Below are 20,440 nucleotides of genomic sequence, written 5' to 3' on the forward strand. Positions count from 1 at the left end.
TTTTTTACATGTTCCATAATTTTACACTTTTGCCGTTTATTAACGATCCTAGAGATCGTTTATAATTTTGCATTGTTATCTGTCGCCTGCCGGTTGGTCTGTCCGTCTGTTCCTTTGTCTGTCTGTCCATCTATCTGTCCGTGTGAACGATAACTTTGTTTAGAAATGTTCGATCGCTTTTACATCTCCGTTAGTTATGAACTGAATTGCATGAAATTCAATATGGGCATAGCTTTAGCCATATAATACGCAATGCCAAAAGTTGAATCGAATCGATTCAAAATTCACAGTGCCCTTTTCGCATCTCGACCATTTATAAACCGAATTGCAAACTTTTTTACTTATAAAAGTATTTTAATGAAATTTGATACATAGGCACTTGGAATAAAGGAAAATCAAACGCCAATTTCAAAATTTGGTTTTGCGCATGCGCAGTGCCAACTTTTTTATTTATGGAAGAATTAAACGAAATTTGATACATAGGCACTTGGGATAAAGGAAAATCAAACGCCAATTTCAAAATTTGGTTTTGCGCATGCGCAGTGCCAACTTTTTTATTTATGGAAGAATTTAAACGAATTTTGATACATAGGCACTTGGGATAAAGGAAAATCAAACGCCAATTTCAAAATTTGGTTTTGCGCATGCGCAGTGCCAACTGTTTTATTTATGGAAGAATTTAAATGAAATGTGATACTTCGGCGCTTGGAACAAAGGAAAATCTAACATTAGTTTCAAAATTTAGGTTTGCGCATGCGCAGTTCCAACTTTCTTATTTAGAAAAGCATTGAAATGAATTTCTTCTCATAAACTGAAATTGAAGTAGCACGTCAAAAATGGATTGCCCATGTGCAACGCTATCTTTCATATTTGTGGCCGGATTTTTACGATTTTAATAGAAGTTGCATCTTACAATAATGGGAAATGAATGCAAGTGGAAATGCGCTTTATGTAAATCGTTTACGATTACTTTTTAACTTGTTCTTTTTACTATCAAATTTAATCCCCTAAAACAAGTACATTCTTTATTAAGTAGCATTTTTTATTACGAATACAACAATGTACGGTACACAAAAAAAACAAGTATTAATTGTGCACAACTCTTGTGCAGATAAAGCTCATTTTTTTAACCGAGATAGCTTTTGTTTTTTATTTTTTATCTCTTCAAATAACATAAAAAGAATAAAAACAAAATCGGCAAATTGGCATATCTTCGGAAGTAATCAGAACTTTTTGTTTTTTTTTTAGAGCATGATAATAACTGTTTAATGGCGCAACATTTCCCTAATTTGACCATCGTCGTTTCTTGTACGGTTTCGAAAATCCCCATTGATTATAGACATCCTTATCTTGGACACAGTGTATCAAGTAACATTTTCGGTATTGTTTTTTTAGAATAGTGGGTTTGAAATTTCACATAGCCGGTGATCTTACCTACCCTCAGTATGGATTATTAGAGAGCTAGCATCTTATGACGATAGCAATGTTGGAAAAGAAGCAACGCCATTTGTAAGCTAGCATCGCATTTTAATGATCAACATCGGTTCACACATGATCGCACTTCATACACTGACAAAATGCAAAATTAGAAAACATTTCACTCAAAATTGTATCCGAAACGATTAAAGTCACAAATTGCTTCCCTAACCCGCGTATCAAATTTTTCCCGATTTTGTAAATCGTATAAAAATCCAAATTCTTCCTTAGAGGACTCGACTTCGCGTACATCGGGAACCCTTTGGTCAATCGTTGAATAAAGGTAAATTAGCATGATTGCCATTGGAAATCCCAATATGCCGTAAGTCTTTAATTCGCTTTGTAAATCATCAAACGGAAGCAGTTTTTCTCCGTCGCAACCGAATTCCCGCATAAATGAACAGAATGTCTTGTGGTACTCCATTATTAACTCATCGTAGCGTTCTCGAGTAGCTTTGTCAGCGGCAGAAAATATGAACGTAACCAAATCTACTGCTGGAGATTCCAAACGAGAGTGTTGCCAATCGAGTATGCAGGTACTCAAAAGATCCCCAGATGTAGGCTAAAACGTCTCAATCAGTTTTAAGTATACGATGCTAGTACTTACTCACATCATACTTAAACAAGAAATTTGAAATACCACAGTCGATGTGACTAATCACTCGGTGCTTTGTTTTGGAGTTGAGCAGCTTTGTACAAACAGAACGTACGTTTTGGGTAAAATGCAAGAATTTTTCATACAGAGCAGTATCAATTATCGACTCCAATGCCTTTAAAGCGTGGTCCATTCGGTGTTGAACAACAATCATAATGCCTTCATAGCTCCAGTCCTGAAGAAAGTGGTGTACAGTATTTCGTTCAAATTCTTCGAAGAGGACTGGCTTGTAGTGCCTTATCACGTAGGAGAGGGCATGCAACCGTGCGTATTCCTTAACTACGAGTAATAAATGCGGGTAATCCATAGGTTGAGATCGATCGTAATGCCTATAGCTTAGCGCCTTTACGTTTTGTAGTACTATCATTTTGTCGTGTGTTGTTGACAAAGATGCATAGTAAACTGGGAAGCAATCGAAAGGTGCTTTAATGTTATACTCCCGTTGAATTATATTGAACTCTTGAAATATTTTCGAGTACACATATATCTCAATTAGAAAGGAAGGTTGCACTGGGAGCAGGTTTTGAAGAATTTCACTTGACGGAACACACTTTAAAATGTAATGGGAAGTGGATTCTTCATTTTCACTGGTCCACACTACATCGGCTTTTATTATAACTCCACATAAATTTTCACCGGCTTCTACTCCCGATGATAATGATATAGAAAAGTTACCAACGCCGGATCGCTTCAAAAATCCGTTAAATGCCATTTGCTGGTTTTCTGTTAGAACTATTGCATGGTTATTCTTGGACATCGTTGAAAAGTAGCGACCACAATAAATTTTCAAGTTTCTGTTATGTCCAAATTGTCAGCGTTTCCTTATTGCGCCCTGATGTTTCATGTGTATTGTATATACCCGGTTTAAAAAGAATACACTTACCTAGATATATATATTGAGAAGTGATGATTTTTTGACTGTCTAGACCAACGTTTAAATGTAAACACACTAACGTAAAGAATCCAAATTAAACTATATACCTAATACTAAAGATAAGCAGAGTACTTTGTTATTACTGATACTACGATAATCATAAATGCTCTTATATAGATTATGAGTGATTCCTTTGTCAATCAAAGAAATAATTTTATTAGGATTAGGACACACATTCTGCTTATTTACATTGCTGTCGTGTTTTTGAATGTAGTTTCGACATACTGATTTTCAAGAAACTGAAAGACAAAAATAGACCTCGCTGGACCTAGCCCCGCCCCCCCCCCCAATCTGCCCCATTGTGAATCAATTTAAGAATGGTATCCAATTAATGAGCTATTTAGGAGCTTTTCATATCGCAAGTTTAAAATTTTATAGCAAATAGATATAATCGATGGGGCGGCAAGTTCCACTTGGACGTAGTCCCTAATCTGTTTTTTCTTTATATAACAAATTAACCTTTTCCATGTAAATAATAAATAATGTAAATAATGGATTGCCATCTCATTATGCCCTCAAACGGCCTGCCAAATATATTGATGGAGTTATATTGTGTAATAAAAAAAGATGCTACTTGATTTGTATGAAGCAGTTTAATGTTGGCCAAACAATAATCATTACATTTGTATATTGGAAATTCATTATTCAGTGGCAAGGTATATACGATATTTTTCGTACTTCCGAAACTGAAACACTTAATATGTATGGAGTTAGAGAACGCGTTCTTTAAAAAAATCGCTTCTTAACAAGTTACCATAGGAACGTTGCGTTGGTACGACAATCCCTATGCTATGGTAACAAAAATAATTTGGAAACTGTCATTGCTAGTGTCATAATTTTGGTGGTGGGCGACAAAGGTGTATTTAATATTGATAACAAGCAGCCAAAGTAGGTAAAGAATTGATACCACCGAAATCCAAAAAACTATATGAGCAACAGTACGATGCGTTTAAGAAGTAGTGCCGCATACAAAATGTGGAACAACCTACCGAAATTGCCTTGTTAGTAATTTCATCCTTCCGGGATTTTCGTCCAAATTTAATCCCGGCGGGACAAAAAGTGACACTTCAGTACTTGTCATAATGGAGTGAAGTTGTCCCTTTAGTCTCGGAAGTACGAAAAATGTTGTATGCACCTCAGGTATTACTCGATATTTAACCCTCTAGTGATTTACATCTCTCGAGCTCTGTCGCCCTCGGCATAAATATCGCCTTAATGCCCTTGATGCATAATAGTTATTTGTGTATCACCCCGGCCCGAGGGATTGTAAGTTGCCCATTTCAAACTTGAGGATCGGAAGACTGTTTCCAAATTAATTAGCAAAGACTCCTTTTTAAAAACTTTGGACCTAAAGGATGCCTATATGTTAATCCCAATTAGTAAACCACATAGAAAATAATTGAGATTTATGTATAAGAGAAAAATATATGAATATAATTGTTTTCGTACTTCCGAGACTAAAGTGACAACTTCACTCCATTATGACAAGTACTGAAGTGTCACTTTTTGTCCCGCCGGGATAAAATTTTACGAAAATCCCGGAAGGATGAAATTACTAAAAAAGCAATTTCAGTAGGTTGATCCACATTTTGTATGCGGCACTACTTCTTAAACGCATCGTACTGCTGTTCATATAGTTATTTGGATTTCGGTGGTATCAATTCTTTACCTACTTTGGCTGCTTTTTACCAATATCAAATACACCTTTGTCACCCACCACCAAAATTATGACACTAGCAATGACAGTTCCTATGGTAACTTGTTGAGCAGCGATTTTTTGAAAGAACGCGTTCTCTAACTCCTTGTGACTGAAGTAGTGGTCTTAATCCCTCAGGTAAATTATAAACTTTACCTTCGGGATTAAAAGTACTACTTCAGTCCCGCGGTATATAATATACTATTACAAATTGGATTGAATTCGATTCCTTTAGTTTTTACAAAATTAATGACGACTTTTTATTAATTGGGTGTACTTATAACGAGTGTCTCAAAAATATTCAAGTAACAATTGATAAGTATATTAAAAAGGCTGGGGTATGTTATATATGTAAAGAAATTTTTTTCGAGAATGGCATTTGTGCTTTTTCTTCGATCAAAATCTGAGGTCCTAAACTGCTTCAAAAAGTTCAATCATATGAAGGTTTTGTGTACAGACAAAGGGAACGAGTTTTGTGGTGGTGAGTTCACCAGATTTCTGGAAAGCAAATAGAATCGTGTAACCGACTACCAACGCAGATTGTCCGCAGTAAAAAGGTATTTCCGAGTGCATGAACAGATCTATCATAGAAAAAGCAAAATGCTCGCTCTTTGACGCACACATTAGCAAGTGCTTTTGGGCAGAAGCCCTCAACAAGGCCGTTTATCTGAGAAATAGATATCCACCGACTGGAATCAAGTGCACACCATATGAGCTCTGATATGGAAAGCAACCTGGGCTAAGACACATATGAGTTTCGATTTGAATGTAATGGTGGATGTGTCAAAACAAAAAGACAACAGACGCAGAAGAAGATTCCGATTGGATACTCGGATTATCAGCATTAGTAGAGACGTCATCATAATGCGGACCATCTATACAATCTGCCAAGTGAAGAGAACGTCGGCAGCGTAACTACGGAGTCAAATGCTCCAGTGGAGGCTGATCCGCAGCCTTATGTAGTTCCTGACGCAGCTGATGACAAAGACGATTCAGCTTCCACCTTGTCTTGGGAGATAAATGGGGTATTAACTGTCAGGTGTTATTAGAAAACTTCCTGAAAACGCGCAAAGCCATCGTTAGCAGTGGGAGTAGATTAATACGGTCCATACAGAATGATCAAACTCGAAATGTATCTTCAAAACTCGATAACGCGGAAACCATTGGGTTTAAGTACATTATGCTTCTTACAAATGTTGCTTAAAATTGAGAGAACAATTGAATATCGAATTATACACAGGGGGTTTTATTTAAAAAAATGAAATTTTGATGTGCGACCCCGTTATGAGCAACACTGTACAATTAAAATTATTCCTGATTAGCAGACATTGAAAACCTTAAAACTTGTGTATAACACTTTTTTTGATATCTTGTATCTTTTCCCCGATAATCGACAGCGACCCTGTATTAGTATATTTATATACCTATTGCTACTAAGACAGGAGCTACTTTCTGACCCCATTACTGATATGTAATGTAATGATGAAATGATAACAAAAAAAATAAACAAATAAATAAATAAATATGTTTTGAGCTTATTCAAATAATGAGTTAATTAAATTAGATGAAATGTGAGTGCTTTAAAATCATGTAAGCAATACTTGTATACTTAGATTAGAGTTACTCAAATAGAAGCTCCCATCCCTCGTTGGCACTGGCACAATTTTTAGCGAATTTTTAAAAAGAAATACACTATTCTATTCGTTATAGCTGGCTGGCCGGCTGTCCGGCTTCGACAAGAAAAAATTAGACATTTTTCCTACATAGTGAAAACATTAACAATTTCAATAAATCCAACCTAACAGATGTCTCTATAAAAAATATAGCAAACGAGCTCCTCGGTATAGCATTGCATATTACATGACTAAAACTATGCTAATTTTGAATTTCATGCTGCAATTCGATTCTTAACTAACGGAGGTGTCAAAAGGGTCTTCCTTATTTTTTGGCCTACAATGACAATTTACGAACTCCGATCTACAAATTTGATAAAGAATCTACCTGCAAAATTTCATCGTAATCGGTCCATTCGTTTTCGAAATATCGTGCTAACGGACAGACGGACAGACACCGTAATATTATGAACTCGCTAGAAGCTCGTTAATAAACGGCAAAAGTGCATAATTATGGTACCTACACGAAAAAATGACTTTTAGCGCATTTTTGAAAAAAAATACGTTATTATGTTCGTTATGGCTGGCTGGCTGGCTGTCCGGCTGAGATTTCGGCAATTACAATAGCTAGAGACTTCAAATTTTCACTAAAATCTTTCTGCTATAGTGTAGATGTGCAGGCTCTAGACTATTTTGAGTTAAATTACTTGTGAGATCGATAATTTTAAACTTTACTAATAAAATACTGATCTCTGTATTACCAATGCGCTTTCATCATGCATATGCTGATTTATAACTTGTTTTAATTGGACATCAATTACGGCTGTACCATGTCAATCCCATCACAATTTTTAAAGCAAACAAATACGAAATGATACCATCACCTGGTACTTATGGGTCAGCACATTTGATTTCGATTTTCACAGAACTACTTGAATCACCTGCAGTAAAGAAATATGTGGCAGCTCAACAAGACATCGGATCTATAAGCGGGTTATATGGTCTTACAAAAGGAAAGCGACACTCCTTCCCTGTCTTGGTCAATGTGTCGTGTAGTAGAATCCGGGAGCAGTATTGTTAGTGCGAAACGTGTAGTCACTAAGATACCAATTGTACCGATTTCCAGTAAAGACGATGATGGTAAGAGTTATACCACACAGGAAACAGCAACAAGCAATATTCCAGAATCAGTTATTTCTATACTTTAAACGTCTGGGGGTCGATTTTTGAAACCAGTCGCATCTATTCGTATACGCTTAGATGCGAAGACTTTAAAAACGTATACGTTTGCTTGGAACCGAAACGTACAGTGCATATGACAACGTCGCCTTTGTTGCGTGATTAGAACTAAAGCGGACTATTTGACGTTTGGGTTTGAGCTTATGTAGCTGGTTAGGTGAAGATATTGCTCAGTCATTTCAAATTAAGGAATAATAATATTTTAGGCACTGATTAGCATGAATACTCAAAACACGATGGACACGCCAAAGGGAGGGTGCAATACCACGCAAAACCAAAAAAGGTGGCTTGTGGAGTTTGCTAAAGAACACCCCGATATAATAGCAGGGAAAAAAGTAGCTGATACATTTTGATAAATTGTGCTTCATTTAAGACTTCTATGGGGTTGCAAGGATTACGGTTCCTATTCGGGCGATAATTGCGTTCGGCATTCTCTAAATTGTCTATTACAAACACATTCACAGCTTCATCCATTGTTGTAAGTAGATACCTCTCAAGAGTCAAAACTTCAACACTAACCAATACCTACATAACCCACAAAACGAGCGTTTGCGACGCCATTTACCCGCTTGCAGAAAAACGAATACAATTGAACGTATACGCAATATAAACGTATGGTCAAAAATTGCAAATATACGCTTCTTTACGAATACGTAGACGTTTTAAGGAAACGTATGGCCAAAAATCGACCCCCTGTGGTCGTAATCTTGTATATTATGATATGAAAGGAGAAATCATGGGGATGTCTTGTACCGAGTGATTCATTAGAAGTGCTAGTCGTTTAAATTTCGCGCGTAAGGTTTTAGTATTTTTTGTATTATTAAATTGACGGTTTGAATTTCGTTAGTAATTTTTTTCTGTCATGACTGTCATTTAAGAAACCAGTGTCGCCGTTAATTGTTGTGTGCCATTTGCGGTTTATTACTTTTTCCATTTTGAATAATTTTTGGAGTTGATACACTAAAATATGTAAGAAACGTGACTGTGTCTAGTGTTAGTTTATAATTTGTGGTAAAACAGAAGCAGTATTTGTAGATTATAAATAAGTAAACGATTTACTGAAAGCATGATGATACACCACTGCAATTAAATAAATGATCATCAGTTCATAATTTTTTTGATTTGCCGGAAGTTCAAACTGTCCTCATTTCTAATGAATCACTCGGTACATTTTCTAATTTATGTTTTCAGGGTTAACGCATGTTGTCTATTGACCTTACTACCGCCAACGAGTACGGTACTCTTTGCTACAGCCTACCACGTGCGCAATCATATATCAAGAACACTTTTCTTATACTAATTATATAAATATGCATTGCATAACACCTTATGCTATGCATTCGCCCGACTAGATTCACGCAAAGTTTTTAGTTTATCCTCATCTTTGGCACACACTACTTCTAATTTAACAGCAAGTTTATCGAAGCTTTAACAATAAAATTTTAAGTAAGACCTCATACGGCATATGGGCTCTAATGACAATGTCGTTTATAAACTAGTCAACCTGTCCATGATTGGGAAACCTAAAATTTCACTCAAAATTGTAACCGAAACGATTAAAATCGCAAATTGCTTCCCGAACCCTTATATCAAATTGGGAACGGTCTTGCAAATCGTACAAAAATCCAAATTCTTCCTTAGGGCACTCGGTATGGAGTATATCCGGAACCTTTTGGTCGACTGTCGCATAAACATAAATTAATAAGATTCCCATCATAAGACCAAGTAAACCGAATTTCTTTAATTCTCCTTGTAAATCTTCAAACGGAAGCAACTTTTTTCCATCACACCCAAATTCCACCAAAAATGAACAAAACGTCTTGTGATACTCCATTATTAACTCATCGTAACGTTCCCGAGTAGCTTTGTCGGCAGCGGAAAATATAAACGTAACCAAATCTACTGCCGGAGAGTCCATACGAGTGTGTTGCCAATCGAGTATGCAGGTACTCAAAAGATCACCAGATGTAGGCTAAAACGTCTCAATCAGTGTACCCACGATACCGGTACTTACTCACATCATACTTAAACAACAAATTTGGAATACCGCAGTCGATGTGACTAATCACTCGGTGCTTCTTTTTGGAGTTGAGCAGCTTTGTAAAAATGGAACGTACGTTTTGGGAAAAATGTAAGAATTTTTCATACAGAACAGTATCATCAATTGACGCCAGTGCCTTTGAAGCGTGGCCCATTCGATGTTGAGTAACCATCACAATGGCTTCATAACTCCAGTCCTGGAAAAAGTGGTGTTCAGTATTTCTTGCAAATTCTTCGAAAAGGTCTGGCTTGTAGAGCCTTATCACGTAGGACAAGGCATGCAACCGTGCGTATTCCTTAACCACGAGTAACAAATGCGGGTAATCCATAGGTTGAGATCGATCGTAATGCCGATAATTTAGCGACTTTACGTTTTGTAATACTATCGTTTCGTCATGATCTGTTGCCAAAGATGCGTAGTAAACTGGGACGCAAACGAAAGGCGTTCTAATGTTATACTCCCGTTGAATTATATTAAACTCTTGAAATATTTTCGAGTACACATATATCTCAATTAGAAAGCAACGTTGCACAGGTATCATGCTTTGAAGAATTCCACTTGGCGGAGTGCACTTTAGAATGTAATGGGACGTTGATTCTTCATTTCCACTGGTCCACACTACATCAGCTTTTATTATAATTCCACCGAAATTTTCACCGACTTCTACTCCCGGTGATAGTGATAGCGAAAAGTTCCCAACGCCGGCTTGCTTCAAAAATCCGTGAAGTACCATTTGTTGGTTTTCTTTTAGAACTATTGTATGGTTAATCTTGGGCATCTTTGAACAGTAGCGACTACAATTGTCCAAAGTGTAAGCGTTTCCTTATTGTCCCTGATGAATATGTATTTAGTATATCCGGTTTAAAAGATAGATATTCAAAAGTGATGCTTTTTTGACTGTCTAGAGTTCTAAACCAACGCTGTGGAAAAATCGTATTAGTTAAGGTAGAATACAGTGTTACGTATGGGTATATGGGAATAACGTATAAGAATACGAATTATAGGTACCTTACCTAATAGTACGGATAAGTGCGGTAGGGATACTACGATTATCATAAATGCTCCTTTCCCTAAAAATAGACAACGAGTACTGTACCGTTTTAGAACGTGAGTTCCACTGGTCCACATAAACACTACGCGCTGAGTGTCAAGGAGATAAAAAGATAAAAATAGCATGCAATCAAGTTCAATTTTTTCGTTCTACACTATCATAGAGTAAATTGTTTACTCTATGACACTATACAATTGTAAATGACCTGATGGGTAGACAATTTTTATTTTTTTCACGATAAGGTGTTTTTGACATCTGAAAATCATGAAAGAATAACTTGTAAATCGTTTATCAGATAACTATGTACCTCCTACTTCGATTATTACGTACCTAATTGCAGAACAACAACAAATGGAATCATTAATAGTACATTGATCTACAAATTTAGAAAAGTGTTAGTTTTCTAGTGAGTGTAAATGTTTGAATTCACGAGTGAGCGCAGCTCACGAGTGGATCAAATTTGCACGAGCATAGAAATTCACTTTTCTTAGGTGTAGATCATGCTATTTTTTCGTGTAGTTGATAACTCTAATTGTAACGTTTTGTTTTGATGTCGAAGAATAATTTATTATAAAATCAAAGTATGTTGAGCATTTGTTGACATGGTAACAAAACATACGAACAAGTAAATAATTTGTGAATAACGCTCATTTAAATTAAGTCAATCAAACGGGAACAATGAAGAAATTTTACAATTGGTATTAGAAGCAGAATCAAGTTTATTACCTAAAAAGTCCAAAGTCAAGTACTTTGGCTGCTTGTTATCAATATTAAATACACCTTTGTCGCCCACCACCAAAATTATGACACTAGCAACGACAGTTTCCAAATTATTTTTGTTACCATAGCATAGGGATTGTCGTACCAACGCAACGTTCCTATGGTAACTTGTTAAGAAGCTATTTTTTGAAAGAACTCGTTCTCTAACTCCATACATATTAAGTGTTTCAGTTTCGGAAGTACGAAAAATATCGTATATACCTTGCCACTGAAGTAGTGGTCTTAATCCCTCAGGTAAATTATGGCCCTCCCTTCGGTCCGGCCATAAACTTTACTTTCGGGATTAAAAGTACTACTTCAGTCCCGCGGTATGTAATATACTATTATTTTTCATTTGCCTATTATATGTCAATTATATCTGTCATATGTGATATATGAAGCAGTCTATTACGCCCAAGGGCATAATGACAGGGCATAATGGATTGTCATCTCATTATGCCCTCAAACGACCTGTCAAATTGATTGACGGAGTTATATTATGTAATAAAAAAGATGGAACTTGATTCGTATGAAGCACTTTAATGTTGGGCAAACAATAATCATGACATTTGATATTGGAAATGCATTCTTTGTAACGATGAAAAATAAAATGTTGTATGCACCTCAGGCATTACTTAATATTTAACCCTCGGGCGACTTACAATCCCTCGGGCCGGAGGCCCTCGGGCTCTGTCGCCCTCGGCATAAATATCGCCTTAATGCCCTTAATGCATAATAGTTATTTATGTATTAAGGGCATAATAGTGATGTTTATATTCTCGAGGGCGACGAGTTAAAAAGCTCGAGGGCCTATGAGCTTTTTAGTCGCCCGAGAGTATAAACATCAGTTTATGCCCGTGGTGCATACACAATTTAATGTTTTACAAATAGTTTTCTTCGACAAAGTAAATATTCGTTTACAAAATAATTCATTATTTCGCAGTAGAGAATTTGGGACCTTGGTGCAGAGAGGCTCGTAATTTTGTGGAGTGTTTAGGAAAACGTATTGCCAGTATTACTGGAGAACCTCGAGCTACTAGTTATTTAATACAAAAAATCAGTATTGCTATACAACGTGGCAATGCAGCAAGTGTAATGGGGACGCTTCCAACTGCGATCCCCATGGAAGAAATTTATTATTTGTTATGAATATTTTATCTTTAAAAATTTTTAACTTTGTAATTATATTGTATATTATACCTGTTGTACTACTAAAAATAAAATATTTTATGTTTGATTAAGTATGCGTGGTTCGAAATTGTTCATGTGATTGAAACCATCCAAACGTCAAACGTAATTTGAAATAATTCAATTCATCGTGAATGAGCAAGAAATTCCAGAAACTATACGAAATAAGGCCAATCTTTAGTAGGTATTGACAATTAATAATTGACGTTTCTAATTTTCAATGACCTGCAAATATTTGTTTGTTTTCTCATTAAGTATAAATGAGTTACTATGGTGATACTTAATGCCCTAGGGCATAAAGTGGTATACTTTATGCCCGCGTATCACAGATATAAAATGTGCTATGATAGGTTAGTAAGACATAAAAAGTTTTAATCCCTCATTCTTGTTTTCTTGTAAAACATTTAGAAAGTATTCATTTTCTTTATTTTCAGAACAGGTAATATGAAAAGCACAATTTAGAAAGGGCCTTAGTGTACATCCAGCTCTTCCTATATAATGCCAAATAACTGAGTTCTTCTCCGCCTCAACAATGGTAAAAACTGTTGACTTTTAGTCTGGAATACTAACTACCAGCATCGATTCTCCAACTTCTATGTAGTCTACGTTCATTTTTAAAAATTCCTCTGATCTGCAAGCTGCAACTTCCTCCAATATCCATAATTGTCACAATCTACAACCACAAACTTTGGAAGCATGCGCATGCAATGTTTTACACAAACTAACTAAATTTGACGTTTTGTCAAATTTCCACTAATCATATGTCTTAATCCATTGCGTTAATTTAAACGAAGTTTAAACTGCGTTTGTGCAACCGGCCCTAAAAAGCCTACCTTACTTTTTCATAGTTTTTATAGCATATTAATTTTGAAATGGATTAAGATCGGTCGGTATTGGAAAAAATAGTATAAGTAACACTGGATTAAACTAGTTTTTGTTCCCTCAAGAATATTAAACCATTCTTTCAGGAACAAAATAACTCTTTTTAATCCCTTGTTACTTAATATACTATTATTTTATTTTTTGCTGTATTTTTAATTAATCAGTATACCTGGTCTAGGAAAGTTTACCGAAAACAGTTAACCGAAAACAGTTTACCGAAAAACAATTCACCGAAATCGCAATATAGCGAAAGAACAATACGTCGAATTTCAATTTACCGAAAAGCAGTTTTACCGAATCACACTTTACCGAAAGGAGAGTTTACCGAAAATTTCTTCCGTTTTGAAAAAAAATGAAATACTAAACCAAGGAGACTCACCCCTTCTAATTATCTCGTAAACGGTGCATAATCAAGTTGAAACTTTCACATTAATTTATCGTTTAGGACATAATTAGCTAATATTGTAAGATCGTGGTCTTCATTTGTTTGACCCACATTGTCAATTCACGAACTCAGATCTACAAATTTGATAAAGAATCCACCTACAAAATGTTATTGTAATCGGACCGTTCGTTTTCGAGATATCGTGCTAACGGACAGACAGGCAGATGAACAAACATTGCAAAATTAGGAACTGGCTAGGACCACCTGAACTGTCAACAGTTTGCAAATTGGGCGTAAGATCGTTTGGTTGAGGATGGCGAATTTTACAAAAAAAAAACATCTTTTCAGGCGAGCACATTTCCACCTCGATGGTTATGTTAATATTCGGTAAACTTTCCTTTCGGTAAAGTGTGATTCGGTAAAACTGCTTTTCGGTCAATTGAAATGCGACGTATTGTTCTTTCGGTATATTGCCGTTTCGGTAAATTGTTTTTCGGTAAACTGTTTTCGGTTAACTGTTTTCGGTAAACTATTTTCGGTAAACTTTCCGGGAGCGCTCTATTATAGGTACCTACAAATATGTATGCCCAAATCGGACTCTTGACACAGGGACAGCATATTTGGAACATTTATATATTCAAAAAATGTTTCCTATTTTGCACATCGCGCGCAATAGCGTAATGACAATAAACATCAAATTCCATATAATTATATAAACGACACCATGCTTTAAACAATAATGTGAGTCAAATTAACAAGTTTCTCAGGTAGTTTAGACCTTGGAGTAATAAAATGTAAATTATTATTCTTAACGCTCGTGATCGTGCAATTAGATATGATTACTTTTATTGTTACAATTACGAAACAAATATGGGCGGATAATTAATATGCAGCAAATTTAATTAAAACCAAACATTTCCAAAAACAAAAGATAATGTGGGAAACTCTTTTTGGCTCTCTTTTGAAAAAAGGAACTCTACTGTTTGTTAAAATATAAACAAAACAAAATGTCACAAATTGTCTTTTTGGCAGTGTTTGATTTTAATTTGAAATTCGCCCTTACCTCTTTCACATTTGTTTTTTCATTGAAATAAGAGCTGGACCCAGTTTTACAATAACAGTAATCGTTTACCGATTAGTTTTTCTGCTATATAATAAAAGCTCGTGTGATCGAAAAAGAAACCTCTATTTCTGAGCTGTTTTATATAGTTGTGGCGAGCATGATTCGTGCAATAGCGCATACTATTATTTTCTGCTCTTCATGGAAATGAGAAAGGAAGTTACTCGCAATATCATTACAATATGTAGAAAAACAAAATTTAAATCAGTCCATAGAACACCAACGTTGTTCATTTAACGTAACGCAACCTTTACATTCAAAAAGTTATTTATAGGTATGTAAATCCTCCTCGATCTCGAATACGATCTACATTTTTTATGTTAATTAAATTGCGGCACCCCCTGGTGCAACCCCTGCGCATCCCCGTGGAATTATAAGGGCAAATCTGGGCTCGGCTTTCTTGGAACGGTTAATTCCCCCTCCCCCCCCCTGCACCACTCGTAACACCGTAGCGCCACGGGAAATTTTGAAAGTATACCTGGACTTGGTGACCACGAAAATTCTTGATTAAAGATTTCCAAGCGATTTCCGAGGCGATTTCTCTATCTTTTAATATACATGACGATAAAGGGATATTTTAACGATTGAGTGAAACGAAATCGTCCTGTACCGGGTGATTCAAAGGTAGTGCGGTCACTTTGAATTTCCCGCAAAACAAACAATTTTTAAAGATAGTAACAAGTCAAATGCCATTCACTTAAAAGCAGTGCAGATTTAATGGGCGATTTAAAGACCATTCATTGGTTAAAATTGGTTAAGAAATTTGGCTTACCACCTTTACGCCTACTGGACTAGGACTTCCCCCATCTTAACCACCCAATAATAGTTACCAGTACCTAGTGTTGAAAGGGATACTTTATCACCTCTTCTACGATAACATTTTGAAGTTCTTCAAGAGTGTGCAAGCGTTTCAAAAAATGTTATTCTTTAATGTGGGATACAGAAAAAAATCTAGTGGGGTTAAATCTGCGGCTGGATCTCTACTTTTTAAAAAATCATCGTAAAATTGATGTAGATCCTGAAGAGTGGCGTTTACTCTATGGGCTACTGCACCATCTTGCTGAAAATATCCTTGTCTTAGTTCGTCACATGAAGTTGATTCAGGAACGTATATTTCAGTACGGCACCTTACTGAAGTAACGGTATTGTTGAAAAAAATTGGGCCTGTGATACGTCTCCCAGATATGCCAACCCGAATACCAATCTGCAAACAACTGGTTTTTTCAAAATTATGAGGGTTTTCGGTTGCCCACATGGGGTTTTTGACAATAACAAGATAGTAAAGTCGGTAACATGAATGAATATTAATAACGGATTCGTGCTTATATTAATAAGTTTTACATCGTTGCCGTTCTAACATCTAAAATTTCTGCTAAGACGTATGTGCGTTTCTTTACGTTGGAGGCACCTTACTTTTATCGGTGGTTGAGCAGGCATCGTGTTATAGTTTGTTGGGTTTGTGGTACTTAATGCAGGTACTAATCTTTGCATTTGTTTATAATTTTTTGTGTTGTGTATTCAACCTCAATCTGTCACGTGTAGGAGAAATGCCGTTAGTTTTTATTGTTTTGAATTTTTTTATTTTTGATGTAAATGTTACTCAATGTACATGGTATTGACCTGAAGTTAAATTTATAAATTCTAGTCATTTGTTTAAATATGTGGAAGTTGTGTGTACTGACTCGTTGGACGAGGGACAAGTTACCTATCTCGGTGGCGAGCGAGATACTGATAAAAACTCTTCGGTTTAGAATCTGTGTGCGATATGTGAGTTAAATAAATAAGAATCACTGTCTTTCCCAAATTTCTTTTAAATTTTTAGATACTACACCCCAAATACAAGAATATGGATCACCCAGCCATGAATTTCATGGGCATCAATTTATTAGTACCATCTATCGCGTGCGCAATCATATTGTCTAAACGGTTTTTCATTCAAGATCCATTTTTTTTAATTTTCTTTTCTATTTCATTACCTTTATTTTGTAGTGAGTTGAGTGTCAGCTAATTAATTATCAGCTTCTCTTCCCACTCAACCCAATCACAATCACAAACAGCTATTCCTTAACTGGGGATTCGAACCCATCTTTTGCACACACTACTTCGAGATACATTTGGGGTATATTTTTGAGGGTGGGCTGATGAAGAGAATCAAAAATAAAAGGCATGTTATCTCAATACTGTTTTTATTTAAAAAAAAACACATAGACATTATACCGAGACCTTAGCAATGTAGGTACCTTTTCCTTTGGGACAACCTTCCTTACCAACAACAAGAAATTGAAAATTTGGACTAAATACAATATTTACAAGAAGAATTTTTCAGAAAGAGCCCATATGAAATATGCCTCTTTCAGAGCTAGTAGATTAATTGGCAACCTAAAATTTCACTCAAAATTGTAACCTAAACAATTAAAATCGCAAATTGCTTCGCGGACTCTTTTATCAAATTTGGAACGGTCGTGCAATTCGTACAAAAATCCAAATTCTTCCTTAGGGCACTCGGTCTGGAATATTTCCGGAACCTTTTGGTCGACCGTCGCGTAAATGTAAATCAACAAGATTCCCGTTATAAGACCAAGTAACCCGAATTCCTTTAAATCACCTTGTAAATCTTCAAACGGAAGCAACTTGTTTCCGTCACACCCAAATTCTCCGAGAAATGAACAAAACGTGTGTTATTAACTCATCGTAACGTTCTCGGGTAGCTTTGTCGGCAGCGGAAAATATAAATGTAACCAAATCTACCGCTGGAGACTCCAAACGTGCTTGTTGCCAGTCAATTATGCAGGTACTCAAAAGTTCACCAGAGGTTCGCTAAAACGTCTCAATTAGTTTTAAGTGTACGATACCAGTTAGTAGTTACTCACATCATACTTAAACAAAAAATTTGGAATACCACAGTCGATGTGACTAATCACTCGATGCTTCTTTTTGGAGTTGAGCAGCTTTTCAAAAACAGAACGTACATCTTGAGCAAAGCATGCGAATTTTTTATACAAATTGGTATCCTCAATCGACTCCAGTGCCTTTACCTAAAGCGTGATCCATTCGATGTTGAATAATCATCAAAACGGCTTCGTATTTGAAATCGTGAAAGACGTTGTTTGCTTCGAATTCTTCGAATAGAACTGGTTTGTAGTGCCGTATCGCATAGGTCAAAGCGTGCACACGTGCATACTCCTTTACTACACATAGCAGGTGTGGATAGTAGCGAGGTTGCGGACAGCATTTTACGTTATGTTAGACGGCCATTTTTCCTTATAATATAAGTTTATAAGTATAAAACATTTTTATAGCAAAGTTAAGTTGCGGTGTGTGCTGGGCGTGTTCAATTTTGCTTATAAGTTTGAAGGAGTCTTAACCTCACTTTTATTTTACATTGTGTTAAAATGTCCAAAGTTCACTACTATGCTCTTAGACAAAAAGAAAAGAACTACCGCCAACATAAACACTGCACAATTGTAGGTTAGCAGGAAAATGTTATTTATGAGTGATTACGTACTGCGCAGTGACACATTATAAGAACTTCATTTTCATTGGTTCCGCTATTTATAAATATATCGTACAAAAAGCCCTCATACCGTAAATTATTTCTACTAAAATTTATATTTCTTATGTTATAAGAAAAAATGGCCGTCTAACATAACGGAAAATGCTGTCCGCAACCTGGCTAGTCTAGAGGTTGAAATCGATCGTAATGCCTATATCCTAGTTCCTTTACGTTTTGCAATACTATCATTTGTTCTTTTGGGGTGGATAAAGACGTATAGTAAACTGGGAAACAATCCAACGGTTTTCTGATGTTATATTCCCGTTGAATTATATTGAACTCCTTAAGTACTCTCGAATACACGTATGTTTCAATTATGAAGGCGGTTTGCACGGGTATTAGCCTTTGTTAAGATTCACTTGGTGGAGTACACTTTATAATGTAATGACAGGTTGATTCCTTATTTCCCTCCTTCCACTTTACATCGGTCTTTATTATAATTCCACAGAAATTTTCACCCTCGTCTACTCCCGATGAAAAGGATATACAATAATCGCCCGCTTGTCCCAGAAATTCTTTAAGCGCCTTTAACTGGTTTTCGGTTAAAACCATTGTAGGGCTACTACTGGACATAGTTGAACAACAACAGCCACAATGTTCAATCTTCACTTATATCATATGTGGCAATGCTTCCTTTTTTCACTTAAAGTTTTAAATCTGTAGGGTATGTTCAAGTTTAGAAGGTAAGTCACTTACCCAGAGTTTTGCCAGTTTTTGCATACTTGGAAGTTATACTTTATCACTTAGGTATGTCGACTAAGAAACTACTATTGCAATTTAAGTGGATTATTGATACCTACATGATTGATAAGAAAAGTATTAATCTGAATGTTTACTTATGCCATAGTATGTAGACAACACAAACTAGTTGCTGCTATGTTTAGCACAGACAATAAGCGGAGGCCTACTTTAGTACTGCGCCCTTCAGTATTTAGTACAAATAAAGCTACTGCTTATCATTCTAGATATTTGTATTTGTTATCTAAACATAAATTTTTAGGTGTGTGTTTTTAATATGTTAATGGTTGGATACCAGAAATCAACTAATCAAGCCCATCGATCGATCATACTCATTTTACAACATGTTTTATTTATAAAGGCATCCCCAAACTAGAATAGTATCTGTTGCAACATTGGTTACGTTCCCATTATTGTAAACTACTTACGATACGACGTGGCCCTTCGAACTGTCGTTTCAGTTTTCCACCAACTTTGTACAGTTTGACAGGTGATGGCCTGAGATGGTGCTCCCGTGAAAAGTCTCTTCCCTTTGGGAAGTGGTTCCTGCTTCCGGAACATTGACATGTTTATAGTAAAACAAGTTTATGTTTCGTTCGGAAACATCTCAATTTGTGGAAAAGTAAATATTTGGCGCCATTTCCGCCGATATATGACAAATCACGTTTCTACCATATCAGATCTCATTTTTTTCCTTACTATTGTGTCACTTGGCCCCAAAAACGTATGTCCCCATATCAGAATCCTAAAATTCACAGCATTCTGAACAAGTTAAAAAGTAATCGTAAACGATTTACATAAAGCGCATTTCCACTTGTATTCATTTCCCATTTATAAGATGCAACTTCTGTTAAAATCGTAAAAATCCGGCCACAAATATAAAAGATAGCGTTGCACATGGGCAATCCATTTTTGACGTGTTACTTCAATTTCAGTTTATGAGAAGAATTTCATTTCAATGCTTTTCTAAATAAGAAAGTTTGAACTGCGCATGCGCAAACCTAAATTTTTAAACTAATGTTAGATTTTCCTTTGTTCCAAGCGCCTAAGTATCAAATTTCACTTAAATGGTGCCATAGATAAAAAAGTTGGCACTGCGCATGCGCAAAA

The 20,440-nt window shown here is 35.9% G+C and overlaps 2 protein-coding genes and 1 long non-coding RNA gene across 4 annotated transcripts; all 3 read right to left on the minus strand.

Moving 5' to 3' along the window:
* Positions 1-1,214: 1,214 nt before the first annotated feature.
* On the minus strand, positions 1,215-3,266 carry LOC116172067. The gene is made up of 3 exons (XM_031489178.1): positions 3,015-3,266; positions 2,088-2,963; positions 1,215-2,038 (listed from the first exon to the last, which is right to left on the minus strand). Exons 2-3 carry the CDS (start codon positions 2,886-2,888, stop codon positions 1,598-1,600), a joined length of 1,242 nt encoding a protein of 413 aa, XP_031345038.1. The 5' UTR covers positions 2,889-2,963; positions 3,015-3,266; the 3' UTR covers positions 1,215-1,597.
* A 5,540-nt stretch (positions 3,267-8,806) lies between these two features.
* LOC116172855 lies at positions 8,807-10,772 on the minus strand. Its single transcript, XM_031490153.1, has 3 exons — positions 10,668-10,772; positions 9,632-10,574; positions 8,807-9,585 (listed from the first exon to the last, which is right to left on the minus strand). Exons 2-3 carry the CDS (start codon positions 10,430-10,432, stop codon positions 9,145-9,147), a joined length of 1,242 nt encoding a protein of 413 aa, XP_031346013.1. The 5' UTR covers positions 10,433-10,574; positions 10,668-10,772; the 3' UTR covers positions 8,807-9,144.
* Positions 10,773-18,706: 7,934 nt separating this feature from the next.
* Positions 18,707-20,059, minus strand: LOC116172174. 2 transcript variants are annotated; one of them, XR_004145601.1, is made up of 4 exons: positions 19,759-20,059; positions 19,393-19,702; positions 19,289-19,348; positions 18,707-19,234 (listed from the first exon to the last, which is right to left on the minus strand). It is a non-coding gene; the product is annotated as an uncharacterized LOC116172174 (long non-coding RNA). The 2 variants fall into 2 exon arrangements; XR_004145600.1 differs by having other exon boundaries at positions 18,707-19,348.
* Between the last annotated feature and the right edge of the window lie 381 nt (positions 20,060-20,440).

The sequence above is a fragment of the Photinus pyralis genome, unplaced genomic scaffold (genome assembly GCF_008802855.1).
Source record: "Photinus pyralis isolate 1611_PpyrPB1 unplaced genomic scaffold, Ppyr1.3 Ppyr1.4_LG5, whole genome shotgun sequence".
In the NCBI taxonomy this organism is placed as follows: Eukaryota; Metazoa; Arthropoda; class Insecta; order Coleoptera; family Lampyridae; genus Photinus; species Photinus pyralis.